The 13,912-nt window shown below is 37.5% G+C and overlaps 1 protein-coding gene across 6 annotated transcripts in view; it reads left to right on the plus strand.

Moving 5' to 3' along the window:
• The window catches only part of grik1a (glutamate receptor, ionotropic, kainate 1a), a 45,281-nt gene that overhangs the window by 3,051 nt on the left and 28,318 nt on the right, over positions 1-13,912 (plus strand). For all 6 annotated transcript variants that reach the window (XM_039667531.2, XM_039667535.2, XM_039667532.2 and 3 more), the window contains exons 2-5: positions 9,494-9,661; positions 9,849-10,106; positions 13,003-13,184; positions 13,457-13,510. In XM_039667531.2, coding sequence (XP_039523465.2) covers positions 9,494-9,661; positions 9,849-10,106; positions 13,003-13,184; positions 13,457-13,510 — 662 coding nt within the window. The remainder of the gene's footprint in view (positions 1-9,493; positions 9,662-9,848; positions 10,107-13,002; positions 13,185-13,456; positions 13,511-13,912) is intronic.

Genomic DNA, 13,912 nt, shown 5'->3' on the forward strand with positions numbered 1-13,912 from the left:
TTAGGTTTACTGCAACGATCCACTCGTAATGTTGGTCATTTTTCCTATAGGATGTATACAGTACTTGTGTGTGAAAGAGTTCTTTATCCCCCTGATCTAACCTCCTAACTGCCCTATTGATTCCACAGGTATTTCATCAGTTCTGTCCCTGAGGAGACTTGTTTAGAGCACACCATGTGTGGACCCTTATTATCTGAGTCATTTGTCAAAGTTTATCAGATATTGTAGGTTTAGAGATGTTTTGTCGCCTTGCTTGAACACAGTGCTCTGTCTTTAAGATGGATGTACACCGTAGCAGTGAATTATATTATTACTTATTAGATATACACACATGAATTTCTTAGGACGTTGTACATCAGGCTGGAGACACTGTTCTTATGTGCTTTCAAAAATACAGCATCCACCTGCCATCTGTCATCTGAATGTTATGATTGGCATGTTACAAAGCGCACGCCACTGGAGACGTGCAGTAATGGTGGGATTAGTTTGCATAACAGTGAGCCTCAGATGATACACTGACGTTCCTTGGCTTTTCACAAATGTTCATATCAACATTGTATGTCAGTGCAAAGCTATAGTTTCTGTTTCACATATGATGAGCAAAGATTAAAAATAGATGTTTGTAGTGGAGACGAGTGGTACCCGGTGGTGGGGTCTTCTGCTGTTGTAGCCCATCCGCCTCAAGGTTGTGTGTGTTGTGGCTTCACAAATGCTTTGCTGCATTGTAACGAGTGGTTATTTCAGTCAAAGCTGCTCTTCTATCAGCTTGAATCAGTCGGCCTATTCTCCTCTGACCTCTAGCATCAACAAGGCATTTTCGCCCACAGGACTGCCGCATATTGAATGTTTTTCCCTTTTCACACCATTCTTTGTAAACCCTAGAAATGGTTGTGCGTGAAAATCCCAGTAACTGAGCAGATTGTGAAATACTCGCCTGGCACCAACAATCAAACAAAATTGCTTAAATCACCTTTCTTTCCCATTCTGACATTTAGTTTGGAGTTCAGGAGACTGTCTTGACCAGGACCAAAAAATATGATTTGATAAAAAAAAAAAAAAAAAAATATCAAATCAAATTCTGGTGTGACCAACTAGGAAAGTTGGTAGCACCAGTTCAACCACTGGAAAAGTTAGTCTGGAGCCCTATTAATCCTGGAAACATTGGTTTTATGTTTACACGATGCATGCCTCAATGCCACGTGATGCCATTTACAGGTTTCTATTACCATGAAGGAAAAAAATAATCATAATGTGTGTGTCTATATGTCTGCAGATGCCATTTGTCATCCCATTGGTTGCTAGCACAGATTTTGTGACCGCATGACAATTTTGTTCGTTTTGGACAAAACTATTTTGCACACGTTCTTGTTTATGATCTTTATAAATCTTATAATTACTGTCCAACCCTGAATGAATTACTGTTTTTAAAATCTTGTTAATATTAAGCTGCATCAACTCATTCCCGTGATTGGCTTTTTTTGGAAATAGGCTCATTTTACAACTCCCCCAGAGTTAAACAGTTGAGTTTTACTAATTTCAAATCCATTCAGCTGAATTTCTGATATTTAGAAGAATATCAGTATATTTATTATCAGACAGTTTCTGGTCTCATTGACTTCCATAGTATCTTTCCTACTATGGAAGTCAATGAGACCAGAAACGGTCTGGTTACTGATATTCTTTGAAATATCAGAAAATCGGCTTAATGCATTCGAAAACGGTGAAACTCAACTGTTTAACTCTTGGGGAGTTGTAAAATGAGCCTATTTTTTTTTTAAAAAGCAGAGTATCCCTTTAAAATAATCTGCGCTCTGTAAGTATCACAGTGTTGACTGAGGAAATGTGCAGTGCTGATGGAAGTATTTCACAGGCCATGAGTGGAAATTAATCCTTTTAGATTTGGATCCACGTGGCCTCAGATGTATGTTCAGGACTGTGAAATGGCACTGGTCTTTGACGGTCAGCAAAATTTCCCTAAATGCCTGTACGGGGAGATGGTGAATTAGCTGGTTTGCATGCCTCTGTGCATCTATTTGAAGACACTCTGCAAAGTATTTGTCAATTAACAAATACAGTTGGTTGTAAATATTTGCATCAAAAAATACTTGCAATGAACCTCTTATAGATTGAGCTTGAAATTACAGTGAATGAACTCGAGCGTTTAGGATGACCCCCATGAGAAAATCAAAGAGTTCGATCACAGTGGCGGAGAGAGTGGCTCTCTTTCTCTGCTAGAGCATTGGTATGCATGCTGACTCTTTATCCCTTTGTGTTTCCTTGTGTTTGTCAGAAGGGATGTGTTTGAACAAGATTTCATGAATTTGAATGAGAGAGAAGGCTTTTTCTTTGATGATGCATTTGGCCTTGTGTTTGCTGAAATCATTGTGATGTCTTTATGAGTGTGTGGAATACATCACAGACTGGCGGTGACCGAAATGTTGAAAAGAAGGTCAGAGAAAAGAAAGACTGTGTCCGAGATGATATGAGTATTCAGCAGTGACTTGTGTGCAGGTTTGTGTATATGTTTGTACCGGTGCATGCTTGCATTGGTTATTGCTTATTTGTGCATTAGAAGGTTCTATACACTACATGTTTTTTTGATTAATCAAGAACTGTGTGTACATTTATTCATACATGATTTTATCCAAAGTGACTTACAAATGAAGAAAATCGTACAAGCATTTTATCTTACAAGCCACAGTATGCAGCAAATTGTTGAACGAAAGTAATTAGACAGAAAGTGTTATAGAAATTAAGTAATTTAAATGTGCTCTCAACAGCTTTTAATAAAACATTTAAGCTAAACGTTTTGCATATAAAGAAAACACTTATTTTACAAAGTATTCACATACAAATGTGCATTTTTAAAGTCCACATGAAATGGAAATTTACCCTAACGTAAACTCAGTGCATAATTAGTGAAGTTGTAAAATGTTTTTTAAAAAGGCCCCCCCTAAGGCGGGTTATTGCTGCTCTCAATATTCATGCTAGGCTGTATGGATACGCGGGGAGTTCTCCCCCACAATGGAACAATGCCGCCAATCCAAACTGTATTCTAATTTTCAATCGTATTTGACGATAGTGGTCCTGACAGAAATGTTCTAAGTGCACCTTTAACTTGAACTCCCCATGAATAATTATACTTGTCTGACTCAAATTTGAATACATTGAGTGGAGCAAAGGGAAACTCATCAACATTAAATATTGATTTTAATCATACTACAGTACATCATATAAATCAGCCCAGTTCTACTCTCTGCCTTTGTGAAATATTTTCTTTAAACTGCTGAATTTGGTTGTCCCCAATAAAAAAAAAAACAATACTGGATGAAAACGCATCCATTCTGAGAATTCAGTTTGTTCTTACTGTATTGTTGTGCAGAGCGTTCTGTCAGAATATAAACAGGGTGGTTGAGGACAATGATATAAAGTTGACAGATATGTAGCATTGAAAAGCCTCAACTGAACATCTTCCGGAATGATCCAGGGGAAAATGAAAAACAGTACCGGCTGAACGCACAGAGCAAAGTTTGAGATCCTTTATGGCATTATAAGGTCAGATGCACTCTCCAAACACTTATGCATGCGCAATCATCTGCTTATTGTGCATCAAAAGGCTCAGGCTGCATCCAAATATGCATACTTCACTAGTATATAGTATCTGAAAAGAGTAGAATTTACAAATTTACAGTGTAAAACAGTAGGCAAAAAACGTACTTATTCGTACTTCCGCTCTATTTCAGTTTGCTTCTGTACTTCTGTACATCGACATGTCTCTCACTTTTCCTCTGGCCTGAAAACAGCCGGCCAATCATTGAACAGAGTGCGGGCTGAGAGCCGTGACATAGGCGCTAAGCACCGAGTTTAAGATTGTATTTTAGGTTAGGGAAATCGAAAACGACCATGGATATGGAGACACGGGATGCAATTCGCCCTGTTGTGGAGAATATTTCTGGCATTTGCAAACTGAAGCCCTAACAAGAAGAGTGTTTGTTAAACATTTTGAATGGAGGTGAAACTGGGCAGGCCAGAGGCCGGCAAGGCAATAGTTGTGATTGTGTCCCCCTTGGTTGCACTCATGGAGGATCAGGTTAAGGAGGCTTGAAAACTCGGTCAGCTATGTTCACTCCGGTATTTGACTTGATGCTTTCGTTTTCGCATCATACGGGCTTATGGGTAACCAATGGTTTTATACTTCAGACAAGTGTCCCCCCCGCGAGAAAGAAAACACTTTTCATTTATGCCATTCCAGACTCTGTCTGAAGCAAAGCGAAGAAGCAGAGTTTGGTATTTCCAGGCTAGAGAAAAATGAGAATGAATGTGCAAAAATAAGAAAGAGGCACAAAGGGTTTGTGAGCTAAAAGGCAAAAAGACAATGCATCCAGTAACTCAGTCTAGGAATGGCGACAATTACCCATAATTCAGCTAATTTGCATCAATTTAAATGTGAAAAACTGCCTAACCTCTGCACCATTTTTGTTTATGTGTGCAGAATTTTAATGAAAAAAGAAAAAACTCTGAAGCAAATATTTCCACTCAAGGGTTCGTTGACTGTCAAATTAGGCCTTTAAAGGTTTCTTTCAGTCTTTCTGTACTTTCATATCTTTGGTAGGCTATATCTTTGATATCTTTTCAATCTTGATAAAGAAATTGAAGTTAATAAATGTATTAATTAAATAATAAATTAATAAATAAAAAATACAATAAAATTGATTCAATTCATTTAACAATACAGTTCTTTAGTGAGTAGATTAGGTGATTAGTGATGTAGGTTGAAATAGAAAATAATTTTCAAATATTATTTATCTAATATATTAAGATTATACATTTTTTGGGTCTGTATATAGTAACTTAAAGCTGCCTTTTTAAGCCAGCTTGCACAGATACAACATTTAAAATGAATATGACAATATTCCATAAAAAATAAGAACTGTCCATTTTTTACTTTAAATGTAAGGTCCCTTGCATATGCAATGTGGGGATCAGTGGTAAAAGATTGAAAACATGATCTATAGCAGACATTACTATTTTTTTTGTCCAAACTTTTTGCCAAACAGTTTGTGTTTTCTGTTAAAACCTTACCAATTGCTTACCAACTCTGGGAGCCTTTGAACTGTCAGTTGATCAAAGCTAGAGAGAAGGCACTGCATACTGCGTATGTCACATTCTGGGAGGTAGGATATGTTCTACATTAAAGTACCATGAACTGCATTAATTTATTGTCCACTGAGAATATTTTGAGGAGGATGTGCTGTATACTGTCTGGCAGACTATAGATTGAACTAGGGCAGTGATAAAATATCGATGAGAGTGCTGGCATGATCCATTCCGTTTGTGGGTCTGAGTACTAATGGATACAACGGCTAATAATCGGTAACAAAATTTCACGATCGATTATTCGGGTCTGTATGGTGAAGCTTTGTCAGTAATAGCACTTCAACCCCCTGGGGACCAAAGTGTATTTGGGGTCCTTGAGATGTTCTGACATGCCCTGACATTTGTACTTTTTTCAGTTGCTTATAAGCATATTAATGGCACAGGTGAAATAACACTCTATTTAGCACAAACAGGGCTACCATAATATGTGAGCAACATGTATGTACATGTTTGTATTTTTGAGAGAATATTGTTTATGCGTGTTTATTGAAAAAAAATAAAAATGAAAGTTTCTGAATGTTAATGAAATAAGGCCATAAAACACATATGAAATATGCATCCACAAGACTTTTGACTAATTGATGTTGTTGCCTAGATTTTTTTTTTTATGCGAATGGGCTTGAACAGGCCAGCCCCAAATATTAGTTGTCACTTAGACTAATTAGACTAACTAATCAGACTTGCGGTAACATACAAATCTGTTTTTGACACTGAGTCAGTCGGATCAAAATCACATGTAACAATTTATTTTTGTCAGGTAAATGTATCATGCGAATTTCATAATCAGTTCAAAGATGACAAATACCAAACATCAACTGCTCTGGAATAAAGAGAGAAGATGCGAACCTGACATTATAAAATACATGATGCAGACCCCTAAGGCCCCGTCCACACTACTGCGTTTTTGTTTAGAAACGAAGAATTAAAACGAATACGATCTCTGTCCACACCAGCGTTTTATCTGCGTATTAGAATTGATCTCCGGCGTCCACATTAAAATGACTTAAAACACGGATCATGTGACCATTCACCAACACTGGGCATGCGCATGCCAGTGTAAACAGGAAACAGGTCATGTGATGGGTGGCTGACGAATCAGGGAAGAGCACGTCATAACTCATGACACCCAATCATAGAGCCGAGCGTGAGCCTCTGCGTCATCCTTTCTAAAGTCCTCCGTTTTGTCCCGTCTTCACTAAAACGGCCTCCGGAGATTCAAAACGCAAAACGGAGCTGCAGAGTTTGTAAACTTCTCCGTTTTAGGTCTTTGTTTTTCCCGTTTTAGTCAGGGCGGGAGGTGCAAACGTAGCAAAAGCTCTACGTTTTTTAAAACGAAAAGGCAGTAGTGTGGACGGACGGGATTTAAATTCTCAGACCAAGGCAGAAACCACTTTTCGAATGTAAACATGAGTTCACAATGGGAATTTGCATTAATCACCGTCCCAGACTTACTGGGGACTTACTGTTGATTTATATGGGGGCTCACCCGCAGTAGTTAATAAGATTTCTCTAAACTCTCCACACCTTATTACCTTTTTGGTTTACTTCTGTGGGAATGAGACTTTTGTACCAGTCGCACTGAAACATTTCAAATGGTACCAACCAGGTATAATACTGTGATTGAACATATAGATTTTTGGGTGAATTCAGGTAGGGATGGTTGAAGGAAATGATGTGTAAATTGCGAGGTGATCAACTCAAGTGTGTGATCGTGTATCGAATGGGGATGGTAATATAGCAAGAGAGTTCAAAAGTTAATTTCCTTTGTTTTCTTAGAGAGTATCCCTCTCTTCTAGTTCTTTCAGTTTCTTCAGTCTTACACTTATAATGTTTATTGCAAGGTCAAAATGCATTTAATGGCACAAACATGATAGAAAAATAAATTCATTAAAGTTGCGGTCTCCAAGGTGAGCCACAGAAGCTTCGAACATCCCTTGGGGACCATTTTCCAATGAATAGAAATAAAGCATTAAGCATGCTCAAGTAACCATCACTGTGCCTACGCACACATACACAAGTGTCTATATGCCACTCTGTCGGCTTTTTCATTCCACTCTAATCTAATGCTGTCTTAAAGACACTGTAAATCTATTTTGTTCCAAATGGCTGACTCTTAACATGCCAATTAAAGGAAATTTTAAGCTAGATTGATTTGGTGTGTCCAGGTAATATAAGATCAATGAGGTATCAGACTTTTTAGTCAGCTGAAAAAGTCAGAGTAAATAAACATAGCAAAAACGTAGATCCGATACTTCCTCAAAAACGAACCGAGACTTGTTTGCTGCCAGACTCATTGTTATCAACTCTTCTTCATGGTAGCGCATCTGGCTCTTCTAGAAAAGCTTCAGGCTTCATTTTCATCTCCAGCCTTCCAATCGGACACAGTCTGACCATCTCTCTCAATATGAAAGCAATCAGTTTTTCACAGACGAAATCTCCTCTCCTTGCTCCCTGTGTGTAGTGTTCAGTCTTCGCTCTTTCCTCGAGGGACTATCTGTACATCAGACAGTGTTATCCACAGCAGGACTTTTTAACTTTGCTCATTCCAACTCAGCTTTCAAAAGCCAAAACAAGGCACTGAAGCCCGTATCTGCATTCTGATGAGCTTCATCTCAAACACATGAACATTTCCATTTAATTACTTTTATCTTCATTCACCGTCTTTTCATTAAAGAACCAATCTGTCACTTTCACTGTTGGAGTTTGGCTGTTTATTGGTGAGTTAATGGCCCATTATTTCCTGCCGAGACCTGTTTGCTGGCTGTCTATGAATAGAGCCCGATCTCAGGTGGACGTCCTCCATGCGGATATCACACATTGCATTATATTTGCATGTTGTGTTGTTTTAGTATCTCCAGCATTGCAAGTAATGTGTCATGACAATGCTTTTGGTAACAGATGTTCATGAATAATTGTGTAGATACACTCCAATGCAAGTCTTGGCCACTTAGTCATTTATGCAATGTTGAAATTGCACCCTACCAAGTTAAATAGATTCTTGATTGGCAAAGTCTGATGTTTTGATCATGATTATTTGCTGATTCAGGTGTGAACAATTTGTTTTGATTTCGATGATTGTGTGATTTGCATATGATCATTGAGAAGAGATGATGTTAATTAACCTCATGCAATTGTGAGAATAAACTTTATTGCCAGCAAGGGAAGTGATTTAAAAATGGCGTGTTAAAGGTCAAACGCAGTGTTGGCCAATTAGTCCAAATTTCTTAAGCAGCTAAATCTGCATCATTTGCAATTTCAGATTGCAGGCCTCAGTGATATTTTGTGACCCACTACGTGACATTAAAGTTTAATGGCTTATTTTTTTATATTTCTTTTTAAATGTATCCCTTATGGGTTACCATAGATAGTTTCGTGACAGCTTACGGTGGGTTTGTTGTAAATAGTGGACTCAATTTTTTTCAATATACTTTATCATTAACTTGGATTTGATGTGTATTTAACATTAGCTTGGCACTATTGTTTATCAGGGCTGCCAACTCTCACTCATTCAGTGTGAGACTCAAGCAATTGACCCAATTCTCACGCTCTCACGCCACTGTCAACCTGGTTGGTCAAATGGCTGAAAGATGAGTTTATCTATAGATCTACCTGTTGAGCAACTCGTGATCGACCAGTTAAACCGCAAATTAGTTCAAAAATCCTGTAATCTAGAGTGAGCGCGCCAGAGAGGTAAGCGAGAGACCTTTCATATGCAGACCCCCCACCTTAGAGAAGTCTAACGCCAAGCAAAACTCAAAAATTGGCAGCTATGGTTTATAACTGTTTTTAAATTAGTATGGACCTGAAATTTCTATTTCCAGGGCACTGGTTTTATTTATTTATTTATTTATTTGTATACATTTAGCTAGACACTGGTTTTTAAATGTATTTTTAAAGGGATACTCCACTTTTTTTTGGAAATAGGCTCATTTTACAACCCCCCCAGAGTTAAACAGTTGAGTTTTACCGTTTTCGAATCCATTCAGCCAATTTTCTGATATTTAGAAGAATATCAGTAATCGGATAGTTTCTGGTCTCATTGACTCCCATAGTACTCCTACTTTCCAAAAAAAGTGGAGTATCCCTTTAAGGAACTGTAACAAAAAAATACATTGTGCTTTTTTATCAGGCCTATGCTTTAGAATGAACTTGAAATTGATTTATATTCAGCAATAGCTTGGCACTATTGTTTGTAACTGCTTTTGAATTAGTGTGGAACTGGGATTAATCCATTACCTGGTGATTAATTTAAATTTTATTTGTAAATTTAACTAGGCTCTGTTTTAACTAGATTCGTCACTTACTTGTTGCTTAGCCCTGTTTATTTTGCTTAAAGGGGGAATCTTTGAGACCCGGGAGAATGAACCCGTCAGTATGGATGAACTCGCCTTTAAATTTGCTGTAACAAGTATCAACCGAAACAGAACCTTGATGCCAAACACCACGTTGACCTACGACATCCAGAGAGTTAACCTCTTTGACAGCTTTGAAGCCTCCCGAAGAGGTATGACTTTTTTTGATTGATTTAACTTTGAATTTAAAAGTAGAAATATAAAGGCCAGACTATTGCTTTTATTATGTACATGCTTTGTTCTGTTCTTTCCTCTTCTCTGTTTCTAATACACATTTTCTCATGTCACCTGTTTTTCTTTCCCTGTCTGTTGTCTCTCTTTTCATTTTTCTTCTCTCAGTATGTGACCAGCTGGCCCTGGGGGTTGCTGCGGTCTTCGGCCCCTCTCACAGCTCCTCGGTCAGTGCCGTCCAATCCATTTGCAATGCTCTAGAGGTGCCACACATCCAGACACGCTGGAAACACCCATCTGTGGACAATAAAGACAATTTTTACATTAACCTCTACCCTGAGTACACCTCCATAAGCAGGGCTATCCTGGACATCGTCATTTTCTACAAATGGAAGTCTGTTACTGTGGTTTATGAAGACAGCACAGGTGAGTGACAGTTATGGTTTAGAAAGGGGAGACAAAGGGATATTTGAAGGGCAGCTCAATGTGCTTTTTGAGGTTTTATGATCTTCAATTGGATCTTCACAGCTTTAAAATGGGACACTGTAGCCCACAACATGTATATCAAAATCATATTTTTTTGCTGGAGAGAGTGATTGATGTCCACATATATTTATATTCTATTGTATTTAAAATAAATGGTAATTCACACTGAATTCAACAGTAACCCTAGCATTGCTTATCACCATCATATGTTTTGAATGCTGATTCCCATGCATGTAATACTGGTATCCCCTTCAGGTCATGCTGGTCAAGTTTTGTTAAACCAATATGAAACCAGTATAAACTGGTCTTGTCAGCAGAGATCCCCTCATGAATTTTAGAATTTTGAACAGCGCACGGTTCAAATGAGTTTCGTTCCGCTTTTGGCACATAAACATTATTGAACATTTATCAAACTCTTGATATCGTTTTATCGCCCAGCCCTATCGTTCGTATCAATGTGTATTAGGTCCTGGGGAAGCCTCTGGAGCTGAAATTCAGATAATGAAGTTTTGTTTCCGAACTTAGCTGTAAGCGGTAGACCCGTCACAACAGACTGAGCCATCTGAAATGAAACATTTAATTTGTGGCATTGGCGTGTTTGATGCATGATTTCATTTGGGAGGTCTTCTTTTGTTTTGTTTTTTCTAGGTCAGGTTGGTTTATTACCTCACCCTCGCCCTCACCCTTGCCCTTATCAGTTTAATTTCCCTTTGACAGCATTATTTACCATATTTCATTTTCAATATATTTTGACTTTTGTGACCTTTTCTAAACCAAAATGGTTTTGAAAGCAGTGAAATATTGATCTCCTCCCACATTGTTTCCTGCTGATTACTGACATGTATTTCATAGGCCTTGGCTCATGTGTCAGCAGACTGAAGAAATATCATGATTGGAATGGTTGTTCAGATTTATAATTATTATTATTTCTCTCAAAAAGGTGATCAAATGTGTTGATTACTCACACTGAAGATAATACTGAAGAATCAAATAATAACCGTAGATATAAAATGCTTCTCAATATTGTGCATAATTTATCAAAATGTATCATTTAAACTTTTTTATTTTTAAAGAAAGTAATAACTTTCTCTGCCTAAGATGACTTCTGTTTTGATGTAATTAAAGACATGCAGATGGGGAAATACTAATCTATAAAAATATCATCGCACCAATATCACCACACAATCAAGTTACTCACATTTAAATGCAATTAAATAGTTGCATATGCAACTGCAGCATTACGCATAATATGCTAATCACGCATAATGCTGTATAGTTCACCAACACACTTCAAGTGTTCCCCTGATGGCATCAAACTAATCTGGAGAGCAAATCAAATGCAGAAAAACTAGAAAAACAACCACAAGTCCAAAAACATGGAAAAATTGCCCTATATCTACAGCTTATAATGCTTACATGCTGACACTGTAGTCTTTGTAACAGATTACTTGGACCAGATAGAAATTTCAAAATGATTAGTGTGTCTGATTCATAGCCAGTGACTTGGATTGAAATCATTGGGGAACAGTGCCAGCTCCAATTTACTCTAGTATTTACACATCACACCATCTCAGCTGTAGTGTGATTTGTCTTGGATTCCTGTCTGCCCATCCCATCTGTTTGAAAACACAAATTACATACAACTTTCTGTGTTTATGTCCTATACTTTTCTGTTTTTTTTTTACTGAGCATCAAAGCAATTTTGTTGCCCAAACCAGTTATTATGACCGACATATTTCTCTATCCATGTCACTTAATTTAGTTGCACTGCCTTTATAAGAAATTCTTATCTCTTACATTAGTCTGCCACCACTTTTATCGACTTTCTACCTAAGCCTGCATGGCATATATTTTCTTCAAAATATCTAAAAATTTTAATTTAATTTTTCATCCATTTAGAATCCCTTTAAGTTTCGGTTATCATTATCAAGAGATAATTAACAAAAGCTATTTTAAAGATGTGACAAACGCTGTGATTATTTATTAAAGCCATCATGAGATTATAAACTAAAATACAAACAATTCCACCGTCATCAGGAATGAAAACAGGCTGTTTTATCAGATCTAACACCAGCAAACCAGTTTCAGCATATGACCTTAAAGCGTGGTTTATAATGCCATAACATTTTGAGAGTGAGGGAATAGAAACAATATAGAAGCTTATTATTTTAACCTTGACTCCCAGGTATCCTTGACTCCCAATATGTATCAATTTCAGAGTCTCTTCCAAAAGCACAGGGACCCCTGAACTCGAGAGATGAACCCCTGAATCTGAGCTTGTCTGGTTATTAAAGCAATATTCATAAGAAGGAAGTCTGTCTTTAACCATCTGTATTCAATTATTGAATTAATGCATAATGCATGCATGAATTTATACATGAATTCATGATAATTCATGTACTCTTACTGTAAAGTGTTACCAACTTGGTAATGTTTACTAATTTTTTACTAGAGATGCAATCATATGCAATTATATTCTAGTGAAAATAGCATAGAGGATCCTTATTATCTAATAACACTGACTGAATCTGGCATTTTCTGCAGTGGTCCCTGCTAATTCCTTTCCCAGGTCAGTTCAACCTTTAGATAACTTTTGCTGCAGCTGAATGCATTACTTTTTGCTACTATAGACCGAGTATTTTGATTAAAAAGAAACCCCAAATGCATCTGATTGTTATGTATCAACGGAATAAATCAGTCCCATTTTATGTTCTCTCTAAACATCTGCTATAACACTAGGGAAATCAAAAGTGTAATTACTGCAGCTCGTGATGAGTTTGTTTCTCTTCCATTTCTCCCCACCTTCGATCACTTTTTTTGTGTTCTGTTTTTCAAGGATTAATGCGTATGCAGGAACTGATCAAAGCTCCGTCCAAAAACAACCTGAAGATCCGTATCCGCCAACTGGCGTCGGGAGGAGGTGACAGTCGCCCACTGCTGAAGGAGATGAAGAAAGAAAAAGAGTTTTACGTCATCTTCGACTGCTCCTACCAAGTAGCCGCCGAACTTCTCAAACAGGTACACATCCTTTTAATAAATTCTCGTTTTGAACTTTCGTTGAACGCAGATTGAAATGGATTGAAAATGAGAGTCAAGTGCTCTTGCATGCTGTGACCCAGCAGGTTCTCAGAGCTGTACTTTAAAGCAGACATGTAATTCAGTATGTGCCATGCTGACTTTATTTCTGAAAACTGCTGAAAGCGTCTTATTTCACACTCAACCCATCTTTGCTTTCTTTTCCTTCTGGATTCTTCCCAACAAACATCTTTTGTTGTGTTTCTCCCCTGCAGCTGATGTCGATGGGTATGATGACGGAGTATTATCATTTCTTCTTCACTACTATGGTGAGTCTGAAAGCTATTAAAGCTCTGAAAGCTCCCTGCTTGCTATTAATAGGAGCTCTTTTCATTGCATTAGATGATGAGCAGGCAAAGTGATTTTCTTCTGTTTCGTATGAATGTTACTGTATGATAAAACACAGCTGACATCTTGACTTACATCAGGCTGTACAACTTTCATTCTGATTTATTTTTGTCACTGTTCACTCATTGACACATGAGACTGAAATGGTAGCGCACTATCCTAGGCTTTTGTGCTAATGTTGAAAAAGGTTAAAATCAGAGTGAAATTGAATTTAGGGAAGAATTTATAACTAGAAAAAGAAAGTCATCAAGACAAACTTTGAATTATGGCTTGGAAACCTTATCAGAAAGTTTAAAGAAGTTTAAAATGTCTGAAGGCCTTAA

Source organism: Pimephales promelas, chromosome 23, assembly GCF_988280905.1.
Source record: "Pimephales promelas chromosome 23, fPimPro1.hap1.1, whole genome shotgun sequence".
NCBI classification, from domain to species: domain Eukaryota; kingdom Metazoa; phylum Chordata; class Actinopteri; order Cypriniformes; family Leuciscidae; genus Pimephales; species Pimephales promelas.